Here is a 26,250-nt window from a genome sequence, read left to right on the forward strand (position 1 = left end):
AAGTGAGACGCAGCCCCACGCCTTTCCCTGGAGGAAGAAAATGAATTATTAATTATTATTATTATTATAATAGTCTAAGATTCAGCATCAGAGGCTCTATCTAGGTGGTATGACCTCCTGACATACTCCTGACATACTCTGCGCTGCTGGGAGGCCTGCTCCTCATATACATTGTGAAAAGTAAGTATTGGATACTCTGCTGATTTTGCAAGTTTTCCCCCCTACAAAGAATTGGAGAGGTCTGTAGTTTTTATCGTAGGTACTTAATAAACTTACCTGGAGCAGCCAGTGCCAGGCAGCAGCTGCCAAGGCAAACAGGATCATGGGGTGCATTAAAAGAGGTCTGGATACACATGATGAGAGCATTATACTGCCTCTGTACAAATCCCTAGTTAGACCGCACATGGAGTACTGTGTCCAGTTTTGGGCACCGGTGCTCAGGAAGGATATAATGGAACTAGAGAGAGTACAAAGGAGGGCAACAAAATTAATAAAGGGGATGGGAGAACTACAATACCCAGATAGATTAGCGAAATTAGGATTATTTAGTCTAGAAAAAAGACGACTGAGGGGCGATCTAATAACCATGTATAAGTATATAAGGGGACAATACAAATATCTCGCTGAGGATCTGTTTATACCAAGGAAGGTGACGGGCACAAGGGGGCATTCTTTGCGTCTGGAGGAGAGAAGGTTTTTCCACCAACATAGAAGAGGATTCTTTACTGTTAGGGCAGTGAGAATCTGGAATTGCTTGCCTGAGGAGGTGGTGATGGCGAACTCAGTCGAGGGGTTCAAGAGAGGCCTGGATGTCTTCCTGGAGCAGAACAATATTGTATCATACAATTATTAGGTTCTGTAGAAGGACGTAGATCTGGGTATTTATTATAATGGAATATAGGCTGAACTGGATGGACAAATGTCTTTTTTCGGCCTTACTAACTATGTTACTATGTTACTATGTTACTTCACCTGTGAGAGACAGAATCTAAATATAAGAAACAGAAAATCACATTGTGCGATTTTTAGATAATGAATTTGCATTTTGTTGCATAAAATAAGTATTTGATACCAGGGCTGCCACTAGGAATTTCAGGGCCCCCGAACTGGCAACATTTTCAGGACCCCTTGAGACTCCGGCCAGGCTCCACCCCAGCGCCGCTTCACCTCTCACATCTTCCACAGTCCCACCGCCCTCTTGGAAAACTCCACGTCTGCACCACGTCCTCCCCATCACCAGATCACATGCATAGCCAGCAGCTTTTGTTTTGGCCAAAAGATTTTTTTAACCTGCCACCACAACAAGGTAGACTCTTTTTGGCCTGGCCCTACTCTAGCCTATTAAACATTTCTTAGAATACCCAATACTCTTTGTAGGTATCTTTTTATTTAAGGGAATGTGTCACATACATTTTTTTAAATGACTAATAGTGCCACATAGAATGGACAAATACCGCCACAGCATGATCAGACCACATATTACACCACGGGAGTTAGCAAATAATGCCACATACAAGGAACAAATACCACCACACCATGGCCTGACCATGTATTACCACCACATAGTGACCGAATACTACAATACTGATCATAAAAAAAAACACACAATAGTAATATTACCATAAGTGCCATTATACACAGGAGATCCGTACATAGATATACTGTTTCAAACAAGCACTGAACACAGCAATAGATATATATCTCTAATTATAAAAATTGGTGTAGTAGATCCAGAGAAAAATAAGTGGCATATATCTGCTGTACAAAGGAGAAAGGAAGACCATTCGGAAATTGTGAAGACCAAGGAGAGGGGAACCGAACATACTGTATGGTCAAAAAGTTAGGACAATAGAATTAAGTCTAAAAAACCTTTATTAGTGAGGGTAAAAGGAAGTAGCACTACATGCAGAAGATGTGCCCACACAATTAAATAAAGTGTGTTTACACATAAAAATTGTATTAAATAACAAAACACTAGGTAATAAATAGAAGGCTAATGTATAATACAGTATAGAGGAGCACAGAAACCAGAGTAATTAACAACAGTATGAGGAGAAAGCCCACAAGAAAAATACCTCACAGTAGCAGTATGACACAAAAAAATGACACACATTAATAGGGTAACAGAATAGTCATCTGGATGTATAAAGGGTAAATATAACTAGGCAATATAAGGATAAGCTGTATATGAATTATAAAGGAAGCACTACAAAAAAGTGATATGTCACTGTGTAATTGTGCAGCATGTAAAAGGGATAAATAGGTGGAATAGAGCAGTAGATGCAAGACCTACAAGAAAAAAAAAATAGGATACTAATAAATAGATATAATGTGCATAGTATCAGTGTCCAAATAATACAGATATCACCAGTGACATTGTACACAGGTGCTTTGTATATAGTGTAAGTATACAAGTAATACAGGGATCACCAGTGACATTATATGTAGGAGCTCTGTATATAGTGTATAGTGTACTGGTAAGACAGTGACATTATACACAGGAGCTCTGTATATAGTGTCAGTGTACACGTAATACAGTGATCACCAGTGACATTACACACAGGAGCTCTGTATACAGTGTCAGTGAACGGATAATTCAGTGATTACCAGTGACATTATATACAGGAGCTCTGTATATAGTGTAAGTGTACAGGTAGTACAGGGATCGCAGGCGACATTATACACAGGAGCTCTGTATATAGTGTTAGTGTACAGGTAATACAGGGATCACCAGTGACATTATACATAGGAGCTCTGTATACAGTGTCAGTGTAAAGGTAATACAGTGATCACCAGTGACATTATACACAGGAGCTCTGTATATAGTGTTAGTGTACAGGTAATACAGGGATCACCAGTGACATTATACATAGGAGCTCTGTATACAGTGTCAGTGTAAAGGTAATACAGTGATCACCAGTGACATTATACACAGGAGCTCTGTGTATAGTGTCAGTGTACATGTAATACAGTGATCACCAGTGACATTATACACAGGAGCTCTGTGTATAGTGTCAGTGTACATGTAATACAGTGATCACCAGTGACATTATACATAGGAGCTCTGTATATAGTGTCAGTGTACAGGTAATACAGGGATCACCAGTGACATTATACACAGGAGCTCTGTATATATTGTCAGTGTACAGGTAATACAGTGATCACCGGTGACATTATACACAGGAGCTCTGTATATAGTGTCAGTGTACAGGTAAAACAGTGATCACCTACATTATACACAGGAACTCTATATATATTTTGTCAGTGTACAGGTAAAACATTGATCACCGGTGACAATGTGTACAGGTAATACAGTGATCACCCACCATTCCAAATATAAACTGTAATCTACTACAGTGCCCCCACTAACTATAAATAGCCACTTTCCCCGACCAATAAATATATAAATTAATTATTCCCTGTACTCTTTCCCCAATTCATTAGCAGTCACAATCCGTCATCCTCAACACCCCCCACTCTGCTCCCCCAATTCATTATATTTACATGCACCCAGCTGCCCCAATTCATTATGTCATGTCCTCTCTCTCAAACTCCCACCCTCTATTCCTCATCGTTTACTCTCCCTCCACCCCAATTCATCTTCATTTGTTGTGCCCCACCCTCAATTCATCATTTGCTCTCCTCCTCCACCTTCAAGTTATTATTTGCTCCCCCCACTCCCTATTCGTCATTTGCTCCCCCGACTCCCGATTCATCATTTGCTTTTCCCCTTACTCCCAATTCGTCATTTGCTCTTTCGCACACTCCCAATTCGACATTTGCTCTCCCCCCACCCTCAATTTATCATTTGCTCTCAAGTGTCCCCCACCCTAAGTTCATAATTTGCTCTCTCCACCTCCACTCCCAATTCATCATTTGCCCTCCCCCTACTCCCAATTCATCATTTGCCCTCCCCCCACCCTCAATTCGTTATTTGCTCTCTCCCCACCCTCAATTCGTCATTTGCTCTCCCCCACCCTCAATCATTTTCTCTCTCCACCCCCACTCCCAATTCGTCATTTGCCCCCTCCCAAATCATCATTTTGCCCCCACTTCCAATTTGTCATTTGCTCCCCACCACCCTCAATTAATCATTCGTTCTCCCCACCCCCACTCCCAATTCGTCATTTGCCCCCCCACTCCCAATTCGTCATTTTTTCCCCGCTACTCTTAATTCATCATTTTCTCTCCCTACCCCCACTCGCAAATCTTTATTTGCCCCCACTTCCAATTTGTAATTTGTTCCCACCAATCTCAATTCGTCATTTAGTTTTTATTTTTAGATTCTGTCTCTCACAGGTGAAGTGTACCTACAATAAAAATCAAAGAACTCTACATTTTTTCTAGGGGGAAATTTGCAAATCAGCAGAGTATGAAATACTTATTTTCCCCCTCCCACTGTGACCTCCGACACGATTAGCACCTTCCTCTCCTGACATACTCTGTGCTGCTGGGGGACAGTGCTCCTCATATATGTAACTCTCAGTCTGTGACGTGCCATAGGATAGCACCTTCCTCTCCTGACATACTCTGTGCTGCTGGGGGACAGTGCTCCTCATATATGTAACTCTCAGTCTGTGACGTGCCATAGGATAGCACCTTCCTCTCCTGACATACTCTGTGCTGCTGGGGGACAGTGCTCCTCATATATGTAACTCTTAGTCTGTGACTTGCCATAGGATAGCACCTTCCTCTCCTGACATACTCTGTGCTGCTGGGGGACAGTGCTCCTCATATACAGTGGGGCAAAAAAGTATTTAGTCAGTCAGCAATAGTGCAAGTTCCACCACTTAAAAAGATGAGAGGCGTCTGTAATTTACATCATAGGTAGACCTCAACTATGGGAGACAAACTGAGAAAAAAAAATCCAGAAAATCACATTGTCTGTTTTTTTAACATTTTATTTGCATATTATGGTGGAAAATAAGTATTTGGTCAGAAACAAACAATCAAGATTTCTGGCTCTCACAGACCTGTAACTTCTTCTTTAAGAGTCTCCTCTTTCCTCCACTCATTACCTGTAGTAATGGCTCCTGTTTAAACTTGTTATCAGTATAAAAAGACACCTGTGCACACCCTCAAACAGTCTGGCTCCAAACTCCACTATGGTGAAGACCAAAGAGCTGTCAAAGGACACCAGAAACAAAATTGCAGCCCTGCACCAGGCTGGGAAGACTGAATCTGCAATAGCCAACCAGCTTGGAGTGAAGAAATCAACAGTGGGAGCAATAATTAGAAAATGGAAGACATACAAGACCACTGATAATCTCCCTCAATCTGGGGCTCCACGCAAAATCCCACCCCGTGGGGTCAAAATGATCACAAGAACGGTGAGCAAAAATCCCAGAACCACGCGGGGGGACCTAGTGAATGAACTGCAGAGAGCTGGGACCAATGTAACAAGGCCTACCATAAGTAACACACTACGCCACCATGGACTCAGATCCTGCAGTGCCAGACGTGTCCCACTGCTTAACCCAGTACATGTCCGGGCCCGTCTGAAGTTTGCTAGAGAGCATTTGGATGATCCAGAGGAGTTTTGGGAGAATGTCCTATGGTCTGATGAAACCAAACTGGAACTGTTTGGTAGAAACACAACTTGTCGTGTTTGCAGGAAAAAGAATACTGAGTTGCATCCATCAAACACCATTCCTACTGTAATGCATGGTGGTGGAAACATCATGCTTTGGGGCTGTTTCTCTGCAAAGGGGCCAGGACGACTGATCCGGGTACATGAAAGAATGAATGGGGCCATGTATCGTGAGATTTTGAGTGCAAACCTCCTTCCATCAGCAAGGGCATTGAAGATGAAACGTGGCTGGGTCTTTCAACATGACAATGATCCAAAGCACACCGCCAGGGCAACGAAGGAGTGGCTTCGTAAGAAGCATTTCAAGGTCCTGGAGTGGCCTAGCCAGTCTCCAGATCTCAACCCTATAGAAAACCTTTGGAGGGAGTTGAAAGTCCGTGTTGCCAAGCGAAAAGCCAAAAACATCACTGCTCTAGAGGAGATCTGCATGGAGGAATGGGCCAACATACCAACAACAGTGTGTGGCAACCTTGTGAAGACTTACAGAAAACGTTTGACCTCTGTCATTGCCAACAAAGGATATATTACAAAGTATTGAGATTAAATTTTGTTTCTGACCAAATACTTATTTTCCACCATAATATGCAAATAAAATGTTAAAAAAACAGACAATGTAATTTTCTGGATTTTTTTTTTCTCAGTTTGTCTCCCATAGTTGAGGTCTACCTATGATGTAAATTACAGATGCCTCTCATCTTTTTAAGTGGTGGAACTTGCACTATTGCTGACTGACTAAATACTTTTTTGCCCCACTGTATGTAACTCTCAGTCTGTGACGTGCCATAGGATAGCACCCTCCTCTCCTGACATACTCTGTGCTGCTGGGGGACAGTGCTCCTCATATATGTAACTCTTAGTCTGTGACTTGCCATAGGATAGCACCTTCCTCTCCTGACATACTCTGTGCTGCTGGGGGACAGTGCTCCTCATATATGTAACTCTTAGTCTGTGACGTGCCATAGGATAGCACCTTCCTCTCCTGACATACTCTGTGCTGCTGGGGGACAGTGCTCCTCATATATGTAACTCTTAGTCTGTGACGTGCCATAGGATAGCACCTTCCTCTCCTGACATACTCTGTGCTGCTGGGGGACAGTGCTCCTCATATATGTAACTCTCAGTCTGTGACTTGCCATAGGATAGCACCTTCCTCTCCTGACATACTCTGTGCTGCTGGGGGACAGTGCTCCTCATATATGTAACTCTTAGTCTGTGACGTGCCATAGGATAGCACCTTCCTCTCCTGACATACTCTGTGCTGCTGGGGGACAGTGCTCCTCATATATGTAACTCTTAGTCTGTGACTTGCCATAGGATAGCACCTTCCTCTCCTGACATACTCTGTGCTGCTGGGGGACAGTGCTCCTCATATATGTAACTCTTAGTCTGTGACTTGCCATAGGATAGCACCTTCCTCTCCTGACATACTCTGTGCTGCTGGGGGACAGTGCTCCTCATATATGTAACTCTTAGTCTGTGACGTGCCATAGGATAGCACCTTCCTCTCCTGACATACTCTGTGCTGCTGGGGGACAGTGCTCCTCATATATGTAACTCTTAGTCTGTGACGTGCCATAGGATAGCACCTTCCTCTCCTGACATACTCTGTGCTGCTTAGGGCCCTGTCCTTCCACTATGTAACTCTCATGTATGTAACTCCTCTCCTGAAATGCCATATTTCTCACTAGCGCTGCTTTTCTTTCTTATCAGCGTCTAGAGCCTTTTCTCAGATACGGGTGGGGTTTCCGATGACCCCAAGAGCTCCCAAGTAATTAATAGGGATGAGGATTACTTTGTGATTCCTTGATTGATGCTGTGGGCAGGAAGATACAATTGTAACCATAGGGTCATCACGGTCAGGATATTATACAGATACTCAAGTAGAACATCCTAGAATATATGGAACGATCTAATCTCCTTCTAACATTCCCTTTAGACCCCCAGAGATCCGCTCATCCTATTCTGAATTAAGATACGACCCGAACTGGAGGAAGCACCAGACCCGGCTCCACAAATCGGACACAGACGAGGAGGACGCTGTAGACGTATCCTCCATTGACTCGGAACAATGGTCACCTGATGAAATGACCCTCAACACCTCAGAGGAGCAGGAAAGTCCAGATGGTCACCCGTATTGGAAGCCCCTCACTAATGTGACCCCCAAGGACAAGAAGATCAAAACTACAACAAAACAAAAACTGAAAGAAAATGGCCAGAAAGTAAAACAGGGAGCCCATCAGGAGGCATCGGATAAGAGGAAGGTCCCGACACAAGGAGAGGTGTCCAATAAAGACATTGTAGAGAAGAACAAGGTTACTTTAGGGGTGCGAAAAGAAAAAAGCCGATCATACGTCCACATTCACAAAAAGAAAATGGAGGAAGGCACCTCTGTACAGGTGAGACCACCCGAACTGTCAGGCGTAATAAGAAGCCTAATATAACATATTGTGAAAATGATTCCTGCCTGTCTTCTCCACCACAAATCACCACTATAAGTAGATTACGGTGCTGGTGAGATGAGGAAGTGTGAGAGGTATTTATGATCTTGTGTTGTCCACGATTACAAAAATGTGGCTGCTTTGCTCCAAAACCAGCAGTAAACAGTCCACAGATTGAGTGTGGTATTGCCAATTGGCTCCGTTCACTTCAATGTGGTTGACCTATGGTCACCAGACTATGGGCAGGTGTGGTGCTGGTGTTTAAAGAAACAAAACATGGTTTTCAGCTTATTAAAGGCGTGTTCTAGTTGAAGGAAGTTCTCAGCTATTTATCCAATAGGTGATAACTTCTAGATCCGTGGGAGGTCCGACTGCAGGGTCCCCACTAATTGACAGAACGGGGCACTTTTATCTACCACTGCTCCATGTATTCCCTATGGGACTGCTGGAGAAAGTGGAGTACAGTATAGTCACATAGAGAGTCAATGGGGACGCAGTTCACTGATGCTCCGATCTGATGGAGGAAATTGGTGAATGTCCCAGAGGTCGGCCCCCCACTGGTCTAAAAGGTATCGCTTATCTTGTGGATAAGTGATGACGTCTTTCAACTCTCTTTATTCCCAGAGGTCAAAGATGGGGCATCATTCTTGAAATCTGTTTTAGAGGTGGGACCCCCATGGGTATGCCATCAATGTTAGAGAGGGGAGTGCCCCTGTGTACCACCCTTATCTTGAGAATGCCTTCCACCTGAGCAAGGATAACTCTGGGGGAAAGGGAGTGACAACTACTGTGACCCGGCCTCTGGCTCATGCTGTGGTCGTCACTTTCCCACATCTACCAGAATTTACCGTAATTGTCAAGTACTGAATATCCTAGAAGCTGATTTATTAATCCAGAATGTAAGTGATAAGTAGACCCCCAATATTTACATTTTGCTTCCAAGTTTTGGAAATTTCATGCCATGTTTCCTTCAAATTCCGCAAAAGCATAATTGTTTCTTTCTCTCGGCGGTTTCCAGATCCTAAGTGCATTTGTGGGTTTGTTTTTAGGGCTCCTAATATTCTCCATAAAATGAACTTTTTAGTGTTTTCCTATTGTCTAAGAACCTTCTGTTTCTTTGAGAGAGAGAATGACGAGCAGACAAGCAATCCCACTCAGCCGTTCTCCATGCGACTTGCTTTCCTACCTACAACATCACTTCAAAGGCAGGAACATAATGTACAATTTTTTAATGGCCCTAGACCAAGGCACTCAGACTCTCTGTGCACTACGGCTTGGCTCAGTATAAACACCTCATCCAGATTGTCTGCGCTTCCACAATAGTAGCCAAATGCAATTCGAGAAGCACGAGGCTTTGATGTCCCAGCTCCTAAGGCCGTTTCCTAGTCTGGGATAATGACATGACATGATTGCGGTCTTTGTTGTACCTTTTCTGTAGAGAAGCAATTATGGGCCTCAATTTAACAGAATAGACATTACACAGCTTATGATGCTCAAAATGCAATTTCATTTGATCATTTTCTCAATTTGATTGGTATTAATAGAACAGTTCACAAACAGGCAAGCAGAGGTTGCGTCCTGTTCCTCTTTTCAAAGGGCTAATGCAGAAGTATGTATCATACTGGCCCCGTAAACTACATCTCTACTGACACAATGTGTCTTCCAGAAGAACACGCGCTCCATAGACAATGGAGCCAACCAAAGCGGAGGGATGGGGTGAGGTGGGATTATTGAGTTTCTGTTACATAGATTGCTCTGGACAAGAATCACTTTATGTAAAATAGGTGCTAATTGACTGTTCCCGCGAGCGATGAAGACCGCCCAGAGTCATGACCAGATCACACCATGGAGGGAAATGGTGGTGGAGGTCCTAGAAGAACAGAAAAGAGTCCTGATGAGTAGATTGAACCCCATGGCACCCCATCATTTATCCATCCAGCCTCTGAGATTCCCATTGGGAATGCGTTGGAGGGCCATCATTGGGGGGCTGCATATTGTGAAGGATGAAGCTCCACTGGGGTCCAGAAGGAGACATGGCAGCAGCTCCTACCTGGATGTACTTCACGTGTGAAGACATTTCCTGTCCTAGATTCTGGTCTCCAACATGAATGACATGGAAATGGGTCTCCCACTACCGATTTATAACCGTGTTATACTGTAAGGCCCTTAAAGGGGATGTCCAGTTTTGAAACCCCCTTAACAGGTAATACTGGGTTGGAAGGTTGTAATCCATGCAGGATCCTCATCCCTTGGCCAGGGTGGAGAGTGGTGGCAAGGAGTGTCCATCACTTAGGAGGAACTGTCCTTCATCACACAGACAAGCAATTGCAGGGAAATAAACGACTTACTCCCAGGATTCCCCAATGTCCTACGTTTATTTCATGATGGTTGTGCCCAGCGGTAGCGAGAAAACTAGTGCAGTGCGCTCGTCACAAGGAGACAGTCCATAGTGGCCCAGCAGAACCTTGCAGGGCTCAATACTCATGTATTAAAGCGTTACTTAGAGTTGCCCCCTCCTTATACACTGGTGACCACCAAAGATGGCCACCAAGCTCTAGCTCTTTATAGATAATGGATGTTTTGTTAATCTGTGCAGATATGAAAATCGGGGTGGGAATCACTCTGGCTCTGTAATGGCGGTTATCACACAGCATCTTTCACCCGTATTACAGATATAATGCGCTAAAGATTCTTTCCTAATCAGATGTTAATTAATTGACTCTTTTCTAGCACAATGAGAAGACAGATTTATGTCCTGCGGTGGAAGACTCACATCTGATAAAGGAAGCAAAATTATCCGAATCCATGAATGACTTGGGATTATCTAGGAGCCGGATCCATAGGAGAACTCCTAAGGATATAGATATGGCAGGAGCTTTACAGTGGGACGGGATGGCGGTCTACTCTGGGGAGTATGGCCCTGAATATATGACATTCTCCTCTTACCCTGAGAGATACAGGGATTCTCTGAACGTTGGGGGTCCCTATTCCCCTGAAGAACTTCTCCAGATGCGCAACGAAGGATTATATCACCAGATGAGACATGGCCGTCATGGAATGGAGACAGTGGAAGGAGAAGATGTGATGGAGATGTATATGTACCCCAGGTGAGAAGGAACAACGTGAATTACTCCATCCGGGCAAAACTGATCCAAGTCCTGGTGCATCCGAGTATCTCCAGCATGCTCAAACAAACAGGCAATCCCTGCCTGTGTTCAGGTTGTCTAGCAGCCACAAATCATGCAGCTGCAGCGACACAAACGAAATCTCCGACCACGCCCAAAATACTCGGAGATCACCAGAGCATGTTCAGAAATGTCGAGGAACGAGCATACTTGCTCATCACTGCTATTCACAGTTTGTCACAGCAATGATAATGTCCTAGTGATAAAACCTTCAGTGTAAGTAAATAACAGTACACAGCCGGACATGTGGCACATCGTTGAATTCTGTGTTTTATCCCGTACATCATGCAGTCCTCAAATTACATAGCTGACAGATTCCCTTTAATGAATTGTGTGTTTACCTCGGCACTACCAGGGCTACTATCAGCTGAATCATGGGGGGTGGTCAGAATTCCCACTGATGTAATATTGATGACCTATCCTAAGGACAGGTCAATATCTTCTGACTGGACAACCACTTTAATTCCTGCTGTTCTAGATCACGGGGGTTTCCAAAGCTTCTGTGCGGGGCCCCACAACTCCCAGGCTCCATATCAAGTACTCGATTGTCCTATGTAATTGCAGCGTCTTTGCCCGGGGTTACGGAAAGCTCTGGACCCCCTGCAGCTGCCCCCCCGAGGTCTACTCTTCTTATCACCGTCTACATGACACTATTCTAGCCACCATTCTGAATGGATGTAGTAATTTCTATGTATTTTGTATTTTTCTGCTGAGGTTGTCCCAAGTTGGAGCTTTAACCTTTCCAGAATCGGGAATCACCTTTACCACCCACAATGACGCCCTCCCACCCGGCCAAATCCCTCCACAGACACAAGGGCTAAGATCCAGCAGTGAGGTGGACACCGGTGCCAGGGATGGAGGCGGCAGTGAAGGAACCAGATTGGGCTTTTCAGGGATGAGGAAGAAGGAAGGAAAACATCAAAAGGTACAATCCTTATAATATCCAAGAGAGCGTAATAACGGATCTATAAGCTCCAGTACAAAATAACTGTATGAATCGGGGCCTGTGGGGCCATCACAAATCCTTACCAGGGACCCAAACAGCTGTTGTCACTTATTATAGAAGACGTCGGACAGGAGCTCAGTCTTTTAGGGCTTGTTTTCACTCGCGAGGAACACGTCCGTGTCTCGCATGTGGAAACGAAGCTCTGGTGCCGGCACTCCGGAGCGGAGCGTGCGGCTGCATGTGTTGCTATGCGGCCGCACGCTCCGCTCCACAGTGCCGGCGCCAGAGCTTCGTTTCCACATGCGAGACATGGACGTGTTCCTCGCGAGTGAAAACAAGCCCTTTCACTTAGACTTTCTTAGGTCCTAGGCTGTGATTAGTGATGTCATCAGCACTGCAATGACATTATACAGCCATACAGGGTGACAGCGACTGGAAAGAGGTTTAGAGTTAGCCTGCTATTTAAAAATCGGATTATTTTCGGACCAGTGTTATTGTATCATTGTGTGTTCATCTGCGTTTTTTTTCCTGCTCGGATTGGATCACAATCGGACTGGAAAAAACTTGCCTCATGCTGCGATTGTAATCAGAAATCGGATCGCATCCCGCAAAGTCAATGGATGCGAGAAAAAATAAATAAATCGCAGAGCACTCGTACTATGTGAGTGCTGTCCGATTTTTACACACCGATCTCATTTGAAAAGCCAGCAATTCATGTGCCGTGTACAGTAATATCACACTGACAGGTCAGATTATGTAGAATATATATATATATATATATATATGCATAGAATACATAGATATATAGATGTCAGTGACACACACATATATGTATTTATATTACATAGATAGATTGAAGAAAACCTGGCAATTCAGCAGCCACATACTGTAAAATCACAGCAGGAGCCAACAGGATAGAATAGATGGATTACATATAGTAAATACATATAGAATAGATTTATAGATGTCAGTGACATATACAATTAGTACAGTGTGTGTGCGCAGTTTACTGTACATGTATTTAATTATTAAAAGATTATTTTTCTGAAAAAAATGGCGTTGGCTCCCGCATAATCTTCTTAACCTGCAGACTGAAAGCCGAGGGCTGTGTGTAGATGTTTATAGCCTAGGAAGGGGGTAATACCCATGGAGCTTCCCAGGCTATTAATATTAGTTCAGAGCTGTATACTTAGCCCTTACAGGCTATTAAAATGGGGGACCCCCCAAAAATGACGTAGGGTTTCACTATAATTAATAACCAGCAAAGGCTATGTAGATAGCTGTGGGCTGATATTAATAGCCTAGGAAGGTGCCATGGATACTTCCCCCCCCCCCCCCCCCCCAAGCTGAAAACATCAGCTCTCAGCCTTAGAAAAGGCACATCTTAAAGATGCGCCAATTCTGGCACTCAGCCTTACTCTTCCCGCTTGGCCTGTAGCGGTGGCAAGTGAGGCGAGTTAGGGGGATTGATGTCACCTTTGTATTGCCAGGTGACATCAAGCCCCGAGGATAGTAATGAGACACCCCCATTACTCTCCCCATAGTCATATTGCATAACAACATACACACCCAGAATAAAGTCTTTTAATTGAAAGAGTGACACAGACTCCTTTAATAAATCTTAATTAAACCATACTTACGACCTTGCCTATTCCACTGACGCCATTGTCTTGTGCAAAGCAGTTAAAAAAACAAGCAACCATTTTTCTCACCTTTCCGCAGAGCTGATGATAATCCATTTGTTCCACGACGGGTCTAGCTCTGCTACATCTAGATGGCAGGCTGCATGGTTGCATGATGTGACCATACAGCCTTTCATCCACCAGAGACACTGATCAGCATGTGCTCAGTGTCTGGCTGTGAACTCCTATTCCCTGTCTGATGGCACCGCGAGAGTGAGAAAGTTCTGAAACTCGCAGTGCCGTCAGCCAGGTCCTGGGAGTTCACAGCTAATGAACTCACTTCACCTATCTGACGTCAGCGCCAGCACAGTGGGACATTTTTGCCCAGTTCATAGTATCGTGGATTATTGAATGGTAGAAGTTGAAGCCCTCAGGCACTATAATGGATTAAGTGCTTTCCAATCAGGAATTTGAGAAAGCTGGGTGACAACTGCAGCTGAAGCTGTAATGGCAGCCATATTGGTTGTCACCCAGCTTTCCTAGAATCAGATACAACAAAGAAATACCAGTATTGAGCATTAGGGCTCTTTTCAATTTGCGAGAAACACGTCCGTGTCTCGCATGTGAAAACCAAGCTGTGGCGCCGGCACTCCAGAGCGGAGAGTGCGGCCGCACAGCAACACATGGAGCCGCACGCTCCGCTCCCAAGTGCCGGCGCCACAGCTTGGTTTTCACATGTGAGACACGGACGTGTTTCTCGCAAATGGAAAAGAGGCCTTAGAAAAATATCTGCCCAATGTGGGCGAGGGAGGATGTGTGCCGGGCTGCCGTCCTGCTGGTCACATTCACACTACTACACCCAGCAGTCACGTACACTACTTTTCCCGGCTCTGGTTGTCTCTTGGGGCAGTGTACCGCATGGTGTCAGTCCATAATCAAGATTCTGCTGGCTCAGATCCTGAGACGTTACAAGCAGTTCCGCCATTGTCAGAGTGCAGTCCACACCCGCTGGCATGGGCTTCTCTCCACAGTGCCCCCTGCTGGCTGGGCTCACTCACCGCTCACATGTGCAATTCAAACTTACAAACTTTGTCACGTTAAAATAAAAAACAAAATCATTTTTTATCTGCTTGACACTATAAAGGGCAGAAAAAAACACCCATTTTGTATGGGCTCCCTGTGAAATTCCAGCCGGTTGGTTATCCCGAGCCGGGCCTCCTCTTGACGGCCCCCGTAGTGGCCGCATGGACGGCCTGTATTGGCTCTTCACCACTGCCTGAATGATCCTTGGGGTCTTCCGGATGAGTCTCACTCTTCTGCCTCTCAGCACCAACAACATTCGTCTTGAGTATCTCATGTGCCGATATAATGAGAGGTTCACGATAAATCCAAGCACACTTCACATTAGCAGCGTATACACTTACCTGCAGCAATCGGGCCGCTCCAAGGCTGCGGACACGTCGGTACCGAATGCACACGCTCTGCCCTGTGTGGGCATGGGGTTACGGGGTGCAGAGATCTGCCCTATACCGAGGACAGATCATTTACAGTAACCTGCTTAATGATTGAATGGCAATAAAAACCTGCAAATAATTTTGGGCTTTCCTCAATTTTCGGATCTCCCCCTCTTTTTTTATTTTTTTTTTTAAACGAAAAATTTAAAAAAAATCCTCACGGACCTATAATCCCAGCGTTATGGTTGTGATCTCCCGATGTCGTGTCCAGTGTAACCCCTCCCCCGCAGCGGGACGGACCACTCGTCTCATGTTTTTTCATAAATTAATACGTACTCAGTATGTTCTGTGAAATCCTAGTTTAGTTTCATTAGGAGAGAACTTTCTTGTAGCCGCGCTCCCTGTGAGATAGAAAGAGGAGATATTATAGTAACTTGCCGCCAGCGTTACATCTCTGCTCGCTGACATTATCGCTATTAACTCCTCGCCAGCCTGAGTAATGAGATGATAGCCCCATCATCTGCAGCGTTGTGATCACACACCGGAGATTAGACGACGGAGCAGCCACCATAAAACTACTAATACTCAGCAAATTATGGTATCAAGGAAACTATCACTCCCCCATCGGGGCTCACCGTCCTGATGGAGGGTCGGTGGGGAGTGAGAAAACGTGATAGATACAGGAATACCGCAACAATTGATCAGGACATGGTATGCAGCAGATCTTGTGGGGTGTTCCCAGTATACGGCAGGTCTTGTGGGGTGTTCCCAGTATACGGTGAGGTTGTGGGGTGTTCCCGGTATATGGCAGGTCTTGCGGGGTGTTCCCAGTATACGGCAGGTCTTGTGGGGTGTTCCCAGTATACGGTGAGGTTGTGGGGTGTTCCCGGTATATGGCAGGTCTTGCGGGGTGTTCCCAGTATACGGCAGGTCTTGTGGGGTGTTCCCAGCATACGGTGAGGTTGTGGGGTGTTCCCGGTATATGGCAGGTCTTGCGGGGTGTTCCCAGTATATGGCAGGTCTTGTGGGGTGTTCCCAGTATACGGTGAGGTTGTGGGGTGTTCCCGGTATATGGCAGGTCTTGCGGGGTGTTCCCAGTATACGGTGAGGTTGTGGGGTGTTCCCAGTATACGGCAGGTCTTGCGGGGTGTTCCCAATATATGGCAGGTCTTGCGGGGTGTTCCCAATATATGGCAGGTCTTGCGGGGTGTTCCCAGTATACGGTGAGGTTGTGGGGTGTTCCCAGTATACGGCAGGTCTTGTGGGGTGTTTCCAGTATATGGCAGGTCTTGCGGGGTGTTCCCAGTATACGGTGAGGTTGTTGAGTCTTCCAGGTATACGGCAGGTCTTGTGGGGTGTTCCCAGTATATGGCAGGTCGTGCGGTGTGTTCCCAGTATACGGTGAGGTTGTGGGATGTTCCCGATATACGGCAGGTCTTGTGGGTTGCTCCCAGTATATGGTGGATCTTGTGGGGTGTCCTGGGTATACAGTGAGGTTGTGGAGTGTTCCCGGTATACGGTGAGGTTGTGGGGTGTTCCCGGTATACGGTGAGGTTGTGGGGTGTTCCCAGTATACGGCAGGTCTTGTGGGGTGCTCCCATTATACGGTGGATCTTGTGGGGTGTTCCCAGTATACGGTGAGGTTGTGGGATGTTCCCGATATACGGCAGGTCTTGTGGGTTGCTCCCAGTATATGGTGGATCTTGTGGGGTGTCCTGGGTATACAGTGAGGTTGTGGAGTGTTCCCGGTATACGGTGAGGTTGTGGGGTGTTCCCAGTATACGGCAGGTCTTGTGGGGTGCTCCCAGTATACGGTGGATCTTGTGGGGTGTTCCCGGTATACGGTGGGTCTTGTTTGTTTTCCTGGTATACGGTGAGGTTGTGGGGTGATCCCGGTATACGGCAGGTCTTGTGGGGTGCTCCCAGTATACGGTGGATCTTGAGGGGTGTTCCCGGTATACGGTGAGGTTGTGGGGTGTTCCCGGTATACGGTGGGTCTTGTTCGTTGTTCCCGGTATACGGTGAGGTTGTGGAAGACAGTTATATGTCACAGGTCATACACCACAGCAAAACAGCATAGAAACAAGGTAGTTATACTGTGTCAGCAAGGTCTCTCCCAAGGCAAAGATGTCACAGGAGACTGGGCTTTTGATGTGGTGTTCAAGCTATTTTGAAGAAGTGCAAAGAAATGGACCAGCAAGGAGGACTGCAGTGGTCGCTCAAGGAAACTTAGTCTAACAAATCAACGACACATCATGTTCCTTGCCTCTGAAATCAGAAAATGTCCAGCAGTGCCATCAGTTCAGTACTGGCAGCAACCAGTGGGACCCAACTACACCAGACACTGATGATTGAGGTGATGGGCGGTCACCAGATACTGATGATGGAGGTGACAGGCGGTCTCCAGATACTGATGATGGAGGTGACAGGCGGTCTCCAGATACTGATGATGGAGGTGACAGGCGGTCTCGAGATACTGATGATGGAGGCGACGGGCGGTCACCAGATACTGATGATGGAGGCGACGGGCGGTCACCAGATACTGATGATGGAGGCGACGGGCGGTCACCAGATACTGATGATGGAGGCGACGGGCGGTCACCAGATACTGATGATGTAGGTGACGGGCGGTCACCAGATACTGATGATGGAGGTGACGGGTGATCACCAGATACTGATGATGGAGGTGACGGGCGCTCACCAGATACAGATGATGGAGGTTACGGGAGGTCTCCAGATACTGATGATGGAGGTGATGAGAGGTCACCAGATACTGATGATGGAGGAGACGGGCGGTCACCAGATACTGATGATGGAGGTGACGGGTGGTCACCAGATACTGATGATGGAGGTGACGGGTGGTCACCAGATACTGATGATGGAGGAGACGGGCGGTCACCAGATACTGATGATGGAGGTTACGGGAGGTCTCCAGATACTGATGATGGAGGTGATGAGAGGTCACCAGATACTGATGGGATTTACATTTCTTTTTCCTTCATTTACTTTACACTTTGTTAATTCATAAAAATAAACTATTAACACTTCTATTTCTGGAAGCTTCTTTCTCTGAAGCATTTTTGTCACAGATGCCTGACTGACAATGTGCCAGACTGGAGGAGGGCTGTGATCAGTACAGGCTGAATATCACTGTACGCTCTCCTCCGCACGCCCGGCCGCTGCACATTATTGACTTCCATTAATGTGTGTTATTGAGTGTTCCTGCCTGGACTGTTATTACAGCTGCAGAACATCCACTGCTGCCTGCACCAGAAAGGCAGGAACGGCCGCCAGGAGGTGCATTGTGGGTCGTATCACCGGCCTCAGATAGTACTGTCCACGAGGCCTGTAAAATGGCCGCCTGACAAGTCCTTGACTGCTTTGTCAGGTTAGTATATGCTGACGAAGCGGTAGCGAAACGTACGTTGGAGTGGTGTGTGCAGGGGACGGTGGAGTTTCAGACTGGTTGGTATCATGAATTGATGTTATACTTATTGCACCAGCGATTCTTTGTCCCTTGATCTCTTGATCATTGGCCTTTGTATCTAATATTTGATATTGTTTGGTCATCAATTTCTTTTATCCGTATTGGTTGATCACATACTTTGATGCACTTTTTATTCACTTTGATTTTCACTAATTATTTTTTTCTTATTTTTTCAAGTATTGCACTATTACATTATATTCATTACTTCACTATATTATATTGAACTTTTTACATCTTATATGCACACGGTTGTTGTTATAATCTTGTACACTTGGTGATGTCCTACAAGATGGTTATACATTAGTCGCTGGTGCATATGTATGTATGTATATATATATATATATATCTTATTTGTTATGGTCTACCATACAGTCTGGTGTTCCAAGTCCCCTGCTACACATTTGTTATATACTTATTGTTAATTTTAAATCAATTTTAACTTAAAAATGTATCTCATCAATTGTTTTTTTGTATGTGCATAATATTATTATAATATTTTTAACTGATTTTTGTGTGTATATCATGATTTTGTAATTATTAATAAGATCTAATAAACCAGCCTGGACATTTCAGTCATACTGCTCCCTGTGCTGACCGCCACCGCCGCCAAGAGACTGCAAACCTCACAATAGATAACCCGGCACATTCAGCTGTGCTGCACCATGATGACTGCACAGCGCCACCTGTGACTGTGACGTGTCATTACATGCATAGTGAACACCTCTGTGTGATGATGGAGTAATAATCACTGATTTCACGGTTTTGTTCTAGGGGTTAAAACGTTTCCTCAATCAAGAGGTGAAGTTAGGAGGGCTCGGACCGACACACACCGTCAGTGAAGAGAAGGTGAGAAATCTCCCCCGTGCAAACTGTGCTGACCTCACCACCCGCACCGGTGTATACTACGGTATATACTATATTCCGACCTCTGCTATATACTATATACTGACCTCTACTATATACTATGGCTGCTCACTTTTCCCAGTCCCACACGCCCGGTGCCTCGGGGTGATCCTCAACTCTGCCCTCTCTTTCAAGCCACATATCCAAGCCCTTGCCTCCTCCTGCCGTCTCAAACTCAAAAACATTTCCCGGATCCGCGCTTTCCTTGACCGCGACACCACAAAAACACTAGTCCATGCCCTCATCATCTCCCGCCTTGACTACTGCAACCTCCTACTCTCTGGCCTCCTGTCACGAGGCAGAAATAGGAAAACAGGAGATGAGGAATCTGGGCCCCTGAACTGCCCCTCAGGCTAGGGGAAGCCCTGTCTTTCCTTAATTTGGGGGCACCCTTGAAGGTAGGGAGGCCCAAGTCACCGACCTGTCCATGTCTCCTGTTAAACCCAGTACTAAACCCCCAACCCCCACCCCAGGGGGTGAACAGTGTAAACAGCACCACAAAGCAAATAAACAGGAATAAACAATATAAGAGTGAGGGGAACACGATACAAAAAGGTGAATGCACAAACTACAAAGTAACAAATTCAGAACTTAGCTTGTGCACACCGCTGCAGACTCCACAACAAAGAAAGTACAGCAACTGAGCTCCAAACACCAGACTTGGCTGACACCAGGGAGCTGCTACTGGCAGGATGGACTCCTGAAAGGAACTGTATAACCAACAGTCAGCTGAAGCACCAGGTGACCTTATGAAGGATGGTGAGAGTGGTCACAAACATTAGCTACTGATGCAGGCCTGCTGTGAGCTCCCCCCTGTGGTCGGCGCTCACAGCACACCTGCATTTCTGCTACATAGCAGCGATCTGATGTTCTCTGCTATGTAGCAGAGCCGATCAGGCTATGCCAGCTTCTAGCCTCCCATGGAGGCTATTGAAGCATGGCACAAGTAAAAAAAAAAAATGGTTCTAAAAATATGAAAAAAATATAAAAAATATAAAAGTTTAAATCACCCCCCTTTCGCCCCATCCTAAATAAAACAATTTAAAAAAAAACCACCCGATCTATCAATAAAAAAAAAGCATTAACCTGATCGCTAAACAGCGTAGCGAGAAAAAAATCCGAAACACCAGAATTACGTTTTTTTTGTCGCCGCGACATTGCATTAAAATGCAATAACGGGCGATCAAAAGAACGTATCTGCACCGAAATGGTATCATTAAAAACGTAATCTCGGCACGCAAAAAATAAGCCCTCAACCGACCCCAGATCACGAAAAATGGAGACGCTTCGGGTATCGGAAAATGGCACTTTTTTTTTTTTTTTTAAGCAAAGTTTGGAATTTTTTTTCACTACTTGGATAAAAAATAACCTAGTCATGTTAGATGTCTATGAACTCGTACTGACCTAGAGAATCACAATGGCAGGTTAGTTTTAGCATTTAATGAACCTAGCAAAAAAAAGCCAAACAAAAAAACAAGTGTAGGATTGCACTTTTTTTTGCAATTTCACCGCACTTGGAATTTTTTTCCCGTTTTCTAGTAAAAGACATGGTAAAACCAATGATGTTGTTCAAAAGTACAACTCGTCCCGCAAAAAATAAGCCCTCACATGACAATATTGACGGAAAAATAAAAAAGTTATGGCTCTGGGAAGGAGGGAAGTGAAAAATGAAAACGCAAAAACGAAAAAGGGCCGCGACTTGAAGGGGTTAACCCCCAATGACCAGAAAGGAAAAAAGGTTTAAATCTAAGGGAAACCAGATCTGCCACAGATCCAAACATGGATCATGACGCCTCCCCTCCAGCACTCTGGCACCACTCCAATCCATCCTACACTCTGCTTCCCTCCTACTCTGGAACCCTCTACCACAACACATCAGACTCTCGCCTACCATAGAAACCTTCAAAAAGAACCTGAAGACCCACTTCTTCCGACAAGCCTACAACCTGCAGTGATCCTCAACCTACTGAACTGCTGCATGACCAGCTCTACCCTCGCCTACTGTATCCTCACCCATCCCCTGTAGACTGTGAGCCCTCGTGGGCAGGGTCCTCCCTCCTAGTGTATCCTCACCCATCCCCTGCAGACTGAGTCCTCATGGGCAGGATCCTCCCTCCTAGTGTATCCTCACCCATCCCCTGCAGACTGTGAGCCCTCGTGGGCAGGGTCCTCCCTCCTAGTGTATCCTCACCCATCCCCTGCAGACTGAGTCCTCATGGGCAGGATCCTCCCTCCTAGTGTATCCTCACCCATCCCCTGCAGACTGAGTCCTCATGGGCAGGATCCTCCCTCCTAGTGTATCCTCACCCATCCCCTGCAGACTGAGTCCTCATGGGCAGGATCCTCCCTCCTAGTGTATCCTCACCCATCCCCTGCAGACTGAGTCCTCATGGGCAGGATCCTCCCTCCTAGTGTATCCTCACCCATCCCCTGCAGACTGTGAGCCCTCGCGGGCAGGGTCCTCCCTCCTAGTGTATCCTCACCCATCCCCTGCAGACTGAGTCCTCATGGGCAGGATCCTCCCTCCTAGTGTATCCTCACCCATCCCCTGCAGACTGTGAGCCCTCGCGGGCAGGGTCCTCTCTCCTCCTGTACCAGTTATGACTTGTATTGTTTAAGATTATTGTACTTGTTTTTTATTATGTATACCCCTCCTCACATGTAAAGCGCCATGGAATAAATGGCGCTATAATAATAATAATAATATACTGACCTCTGCTTTATACTGACCTCTGCTATATACTTAATACCGCTATATACTGACCTCTGCTACATACTGACCTGTGCTATATACTTTATACTGCTTTATACTGACCTCTGCCATATACTGACCTCTGCTATATACTGACCTCTGCTTTATACATACTGCTGATGAATGTTCTCCCGTGAGCAGATTTATCTCCGTCCTCCATGACATGACACTCTGCTTCCAGAAAGAACAGCTGAAACAGCAGAAGGAATACGCCAAAGAGATCCTGGAGTGGAATCGCAACAAGCCGGCGAAACCGCGAGAAATCAGAGTGCTGCACAGCGACAAGAGCACGAGGCAGAAGGTGCGATTCAATCACGTACCTACATAGTGTACCTGATGTTACTGATACATGATTATTATTATTAATGGTGGCTTTGGTCACATGACCAGCAATTCATTAATGGTGCACACAAGCCCGCAATGCTAAAATAAGTCTAATCAAACATTATGTTGTATTGTCTTTGTCTCTTTAAGAGCCTAGATTACGCCAAAAATGTCCCCCGGCCACAGCCTGTACCCAAAGTGTCCAGTGAGAAGAGAACGAGCGTCACGGAGAAGCGAGTGATGAGCTGCGAGTGTCTGCTCCCACAGATGAGGTTACTAGAAGATCTGCAGCTCAGACACGAGAAGGAGAAGATGGCGGTGGCCGCCCTGAACGCCCTCCATATCCTGTAAGTCACCTGCATGATGAGAGACCGCCAGGCTGCAATATGGGGGCAGCAGACATCTCCCAAGCTCCAAAATCAACAGACTGAGCGCTGCTTACATTCAGAGCCATTGTCACATCCCCTCACCCATAGGACCTGGACGGGAAGGATGGTATTGTCTCCCCTGGATGGGAAGGATGGTATTCCCTCCCCTGGACGGGAAGGATGGTATTCCCTCCCCTGGACGGGAAGGATGGTATTGCCTCCTCTGGACGGGATGGATGGTATTCCCTCCCCTGGACAGGAAGGATGGTATTGCCTCCCCTGGACGGGAAGGATGGTATTCTCTCCCCTGAACAGGAAGGATGGTATACCCTCCTCTGGATGGGAAGGATGGTATTCTCTCCCCTGGACAGGAAGGATGGTATACCCTCCTCTGGACGGGAAGGATGGTATTCCCTCCCCTGGACGGGAAGGATGGTATTACTTCCCCTGGACAGGATGGATGGTATTGCCTCCCCTGGACGGGAAGGATGGTATTCCCTCCCCTGGACGGGAAGGATGGTATTCCCTCCCCTGGACGGGAAGGATGGTATTACTTCCCCTGGACAGGATGGATGGTATTGCCTCCCCTGGACAGGATGGATGGTATTGCCTCCCCTGGACGGGAAGGATGGTATTCCCTCCCCTGGACAGGAAGAATGGTATACCCTCCTCTGGACGGGATGGATGGTATTCCCACCTCCGGACGGGAAGGATGGTATTGCCTCCCCTGGACGGGAAGGATGGTAATCCCTCCCCTGGACAGAAAGGATGGTATTGCCTCCCCTGGACATGAAGGATGGTATTCCCTCCCCTGGACGGGAAGGATGGTATTCTCTCCCCTGGACAGGAAGGATGGTATACCCTCCTCTGGACGGGAAGGATGGTATTCCCTCCCCTGGACAGGAAGGATGGTATTGCCTCCCCTGGACGGGAAGGATGGTAATCCCTCCCCTGGACAGAAAGGATGGTATTGCCTCCCCTGGACATGAAGGATGGTATTCCCTCCCCTGGACGGGAAGGATGGTATTCTCTCCCCTGGACAGGAAGGATGGTATACCCTCCTCTGGACGGGAAGGATGGTATTCCCTCCCCTGGACAGGAAGGATGGTATTCTCTCCTCTGGACGGGAAGGATGGTATTCCCTCCCCTGGACGTGAAGGATGGTATTCTCTCCCCAGGACAGGAAGGATGGTATTGCCTCCCCTGGACGTGAAGGATGGTATTCTTTTCCCTGGACAGGAAGGATGGTATACCCTCCTCTGGACGGGAAGGATGGTATTGCCTCCCCTGGACGTGAAGGATGGTATTCTCTCCCCTGGACAGGAAGGATGGTATTCCTTCCCCTGGACGGGATGGGTGGTATTCCCTCCTCCGGATGGGATGGATGGTATTCCCTCCTCCGGATGGGATGGATGGTATTCCCTCCCCTGGACGGGATGGATGGTATTCCCTCCTCCGGATGGGATGGATGGTATTCCCTCCTCCGGATGGGATGGATGGTATTCCCTCCCCTGGACGGGATGGATGGTATTCCCTCCTCCGGATGGGATGGATGGTATTCCCTCCTCCGGATGGGATGGATGGTATTCCCTCCCTTGGATGGGATGCTTGCCGGTGCGCAAAGCATTGGAGAAAAACTCCCTACGCATGTGACAATGTGAAAAGGGTGGACACGATTATTATATGTGCAAAATAAAAATATCTGCAGAAACCATGTCTCTCTAAGATATTTTTGTCTTCCTTTTTACTATGGCGAAAAAAACCCGGAAACCGTCAGTAAGTAGGTTACCTGCTGTCGACAGATCATTTTAGACGGACTCCCCAGCGCCTGTCATGTGCACAATGACACAGAGTGATAAGCCCATGACTAGCCCGAGAGCGTTCTTCATACAATTACTAAATGGAGATGGAAAAGATCAGGACACAGAAACTTGTTGATGGTTTCCATGAATAAACTTGTTCCACTGTAAAATGAAGTCACAGCTGGAAGGTTAAGATTGGGGTAAGTATAGGAATATGATCAGGAAATGCAGGACTCTCCCATCCAGCCCCCCAGATATCCGGACCCCCTAAACCGCCTATATGTCGTATATGTGCCATCAGGTGCAGGAGGAAGGTGTCAGTCGCCCAGGATCGGATCCGTCCGCAGAGCATTCGTATCTAATATAATTTTGATAGTTAATTCAAACCGTAAAATAATATTATTGAAAAAAGCCTCGTAATGGCCTCAAATTGTTAATGGCCTAATTTTAAATTGCCATTTAAGTCTCAGTGCACGGCTCGGAAGGTAATGGGGTCCCGCTGCTCTGCAGCCATTTTAGCAACACGCTGGAAATCATTTTTTAATCCTGAGCCTGCAGGAGCCGCGATCTCCCAGGGTTAATGCAAAATGCATTAACAATTAATGGTCGCCGGCGCGGCCATATTGTAAGCGGCTCATTGAAAGCAGCACCAGTCCTAACAGGTTGGTTTTTTATCACTTTTTATGGGGGGGTTTATACATATAATGGCTTTCTCCTGCTTCGTAACACAAGTTATTTTCTTACAAATGTCACAAAAGCCGTAAAGGCCTCGTTCTCCGCGTCCCCACTGTGGAATCAGACGAATGCGATATTGTGTTTTACCAATAGGAAAAAAAAAAATATTCTTTTTTTTTCCGTCACAATCAGTTTTAGCAAAATTTAAGTGGCCGCAAAATCTTGGAGGGGGGGATTAATTTACGCAATTTACTTCTTATTCAAGCTGGAAAACATTTTAAAATGTTACAAAAAAAAAAGTGAAAAGAGTGAAAAAAAAAAGAGAGAATACTGGAAAAAAAAATGAAAGAACTAAAAGGGTAAAAAAAAAATTAGCATATTTGTGCATTTGTTTGGTCTTTTTAGACTGACGTCAACTTTTCTAGTATCTTCTGTTCTTGGAGTCATCAGTTTCTTTCCTTCATTTGTCCCAGAACCCTAGAAAATGAAGAGAAGTTGGGGTACCATCATTTTGGGGGTTCCCTAATGTTAAAATCAGATCTGTGGATATAAATAAACATGAATGTAATTACTGAATATAATCTGCAAAGTGATATAAGAACTCTCCTCAAACATAAGCTGCGCCTCCCACAGATCTCACATCCGTCCCGTGACTTCGGACATTCACCTTTTTGGAAGGACGGGGTTTTTTTTTTATACCAACG

The 26,250-nt window shown here is 46.0% G+C and overlaps 1 protein-coding gene across 2 annotated transcripts in view; it reads left to right on the top strand.

The window, feature by feature from the left end:
* JHY (junctional cadherin complex regulator) overlaps positions 1-24,780 on the top strand; it is a 42,768-nt gene extending 17,988 nt beyond the window's left edge. For both annotated transcript variants that reach the window (XM_069740802.1, XM_069740803.1), the window contains 6 exons: positions 7,527-7,986; positions 10,759-11,135; positions 11,928-12,138; positions 19,494-19,568; positions 22,559-22,678; positions 22,852-24,780. In XM_069740802.1, the coding sequence (XP_069596903.1) occupies positions 7,527-7,986; positions 10,759-11,135; positions 11,928-12,138; positions 19,494-19,568; positions 22,559-22,678; positions 22,852-23,052 (1,444 nt within the window). In that variant the 3' untranslated portion in view covers positions 23,053-24,780. The remainder of the gene's footprint in view (positions 1-7,526; positions 7,987-10,758; positions 11,136-11,927; positions 12,139-19,493; positions 19,569-22,558; positions 22,679-22,851) is intronic.
* Positions 24,781-26,250: the final 1,470 nt, after the last annotated feature.

The sequence above is a fragment of the Ranitomeya imitator genome, chromosome 10 (genome assembly GCF_032444005.1).
Source record: "Ranitomeya imitator isolate aRanImi1 chromosome 10, aRanImi1.pri, whole genome shotgun sequence".
Taxonomy (NCBI): Eukaryota; Metazoa; Chordata; class Amphibia; order Anura; family Dendrobatidae; genus Ranitomeya; species Ranitomeya imitator.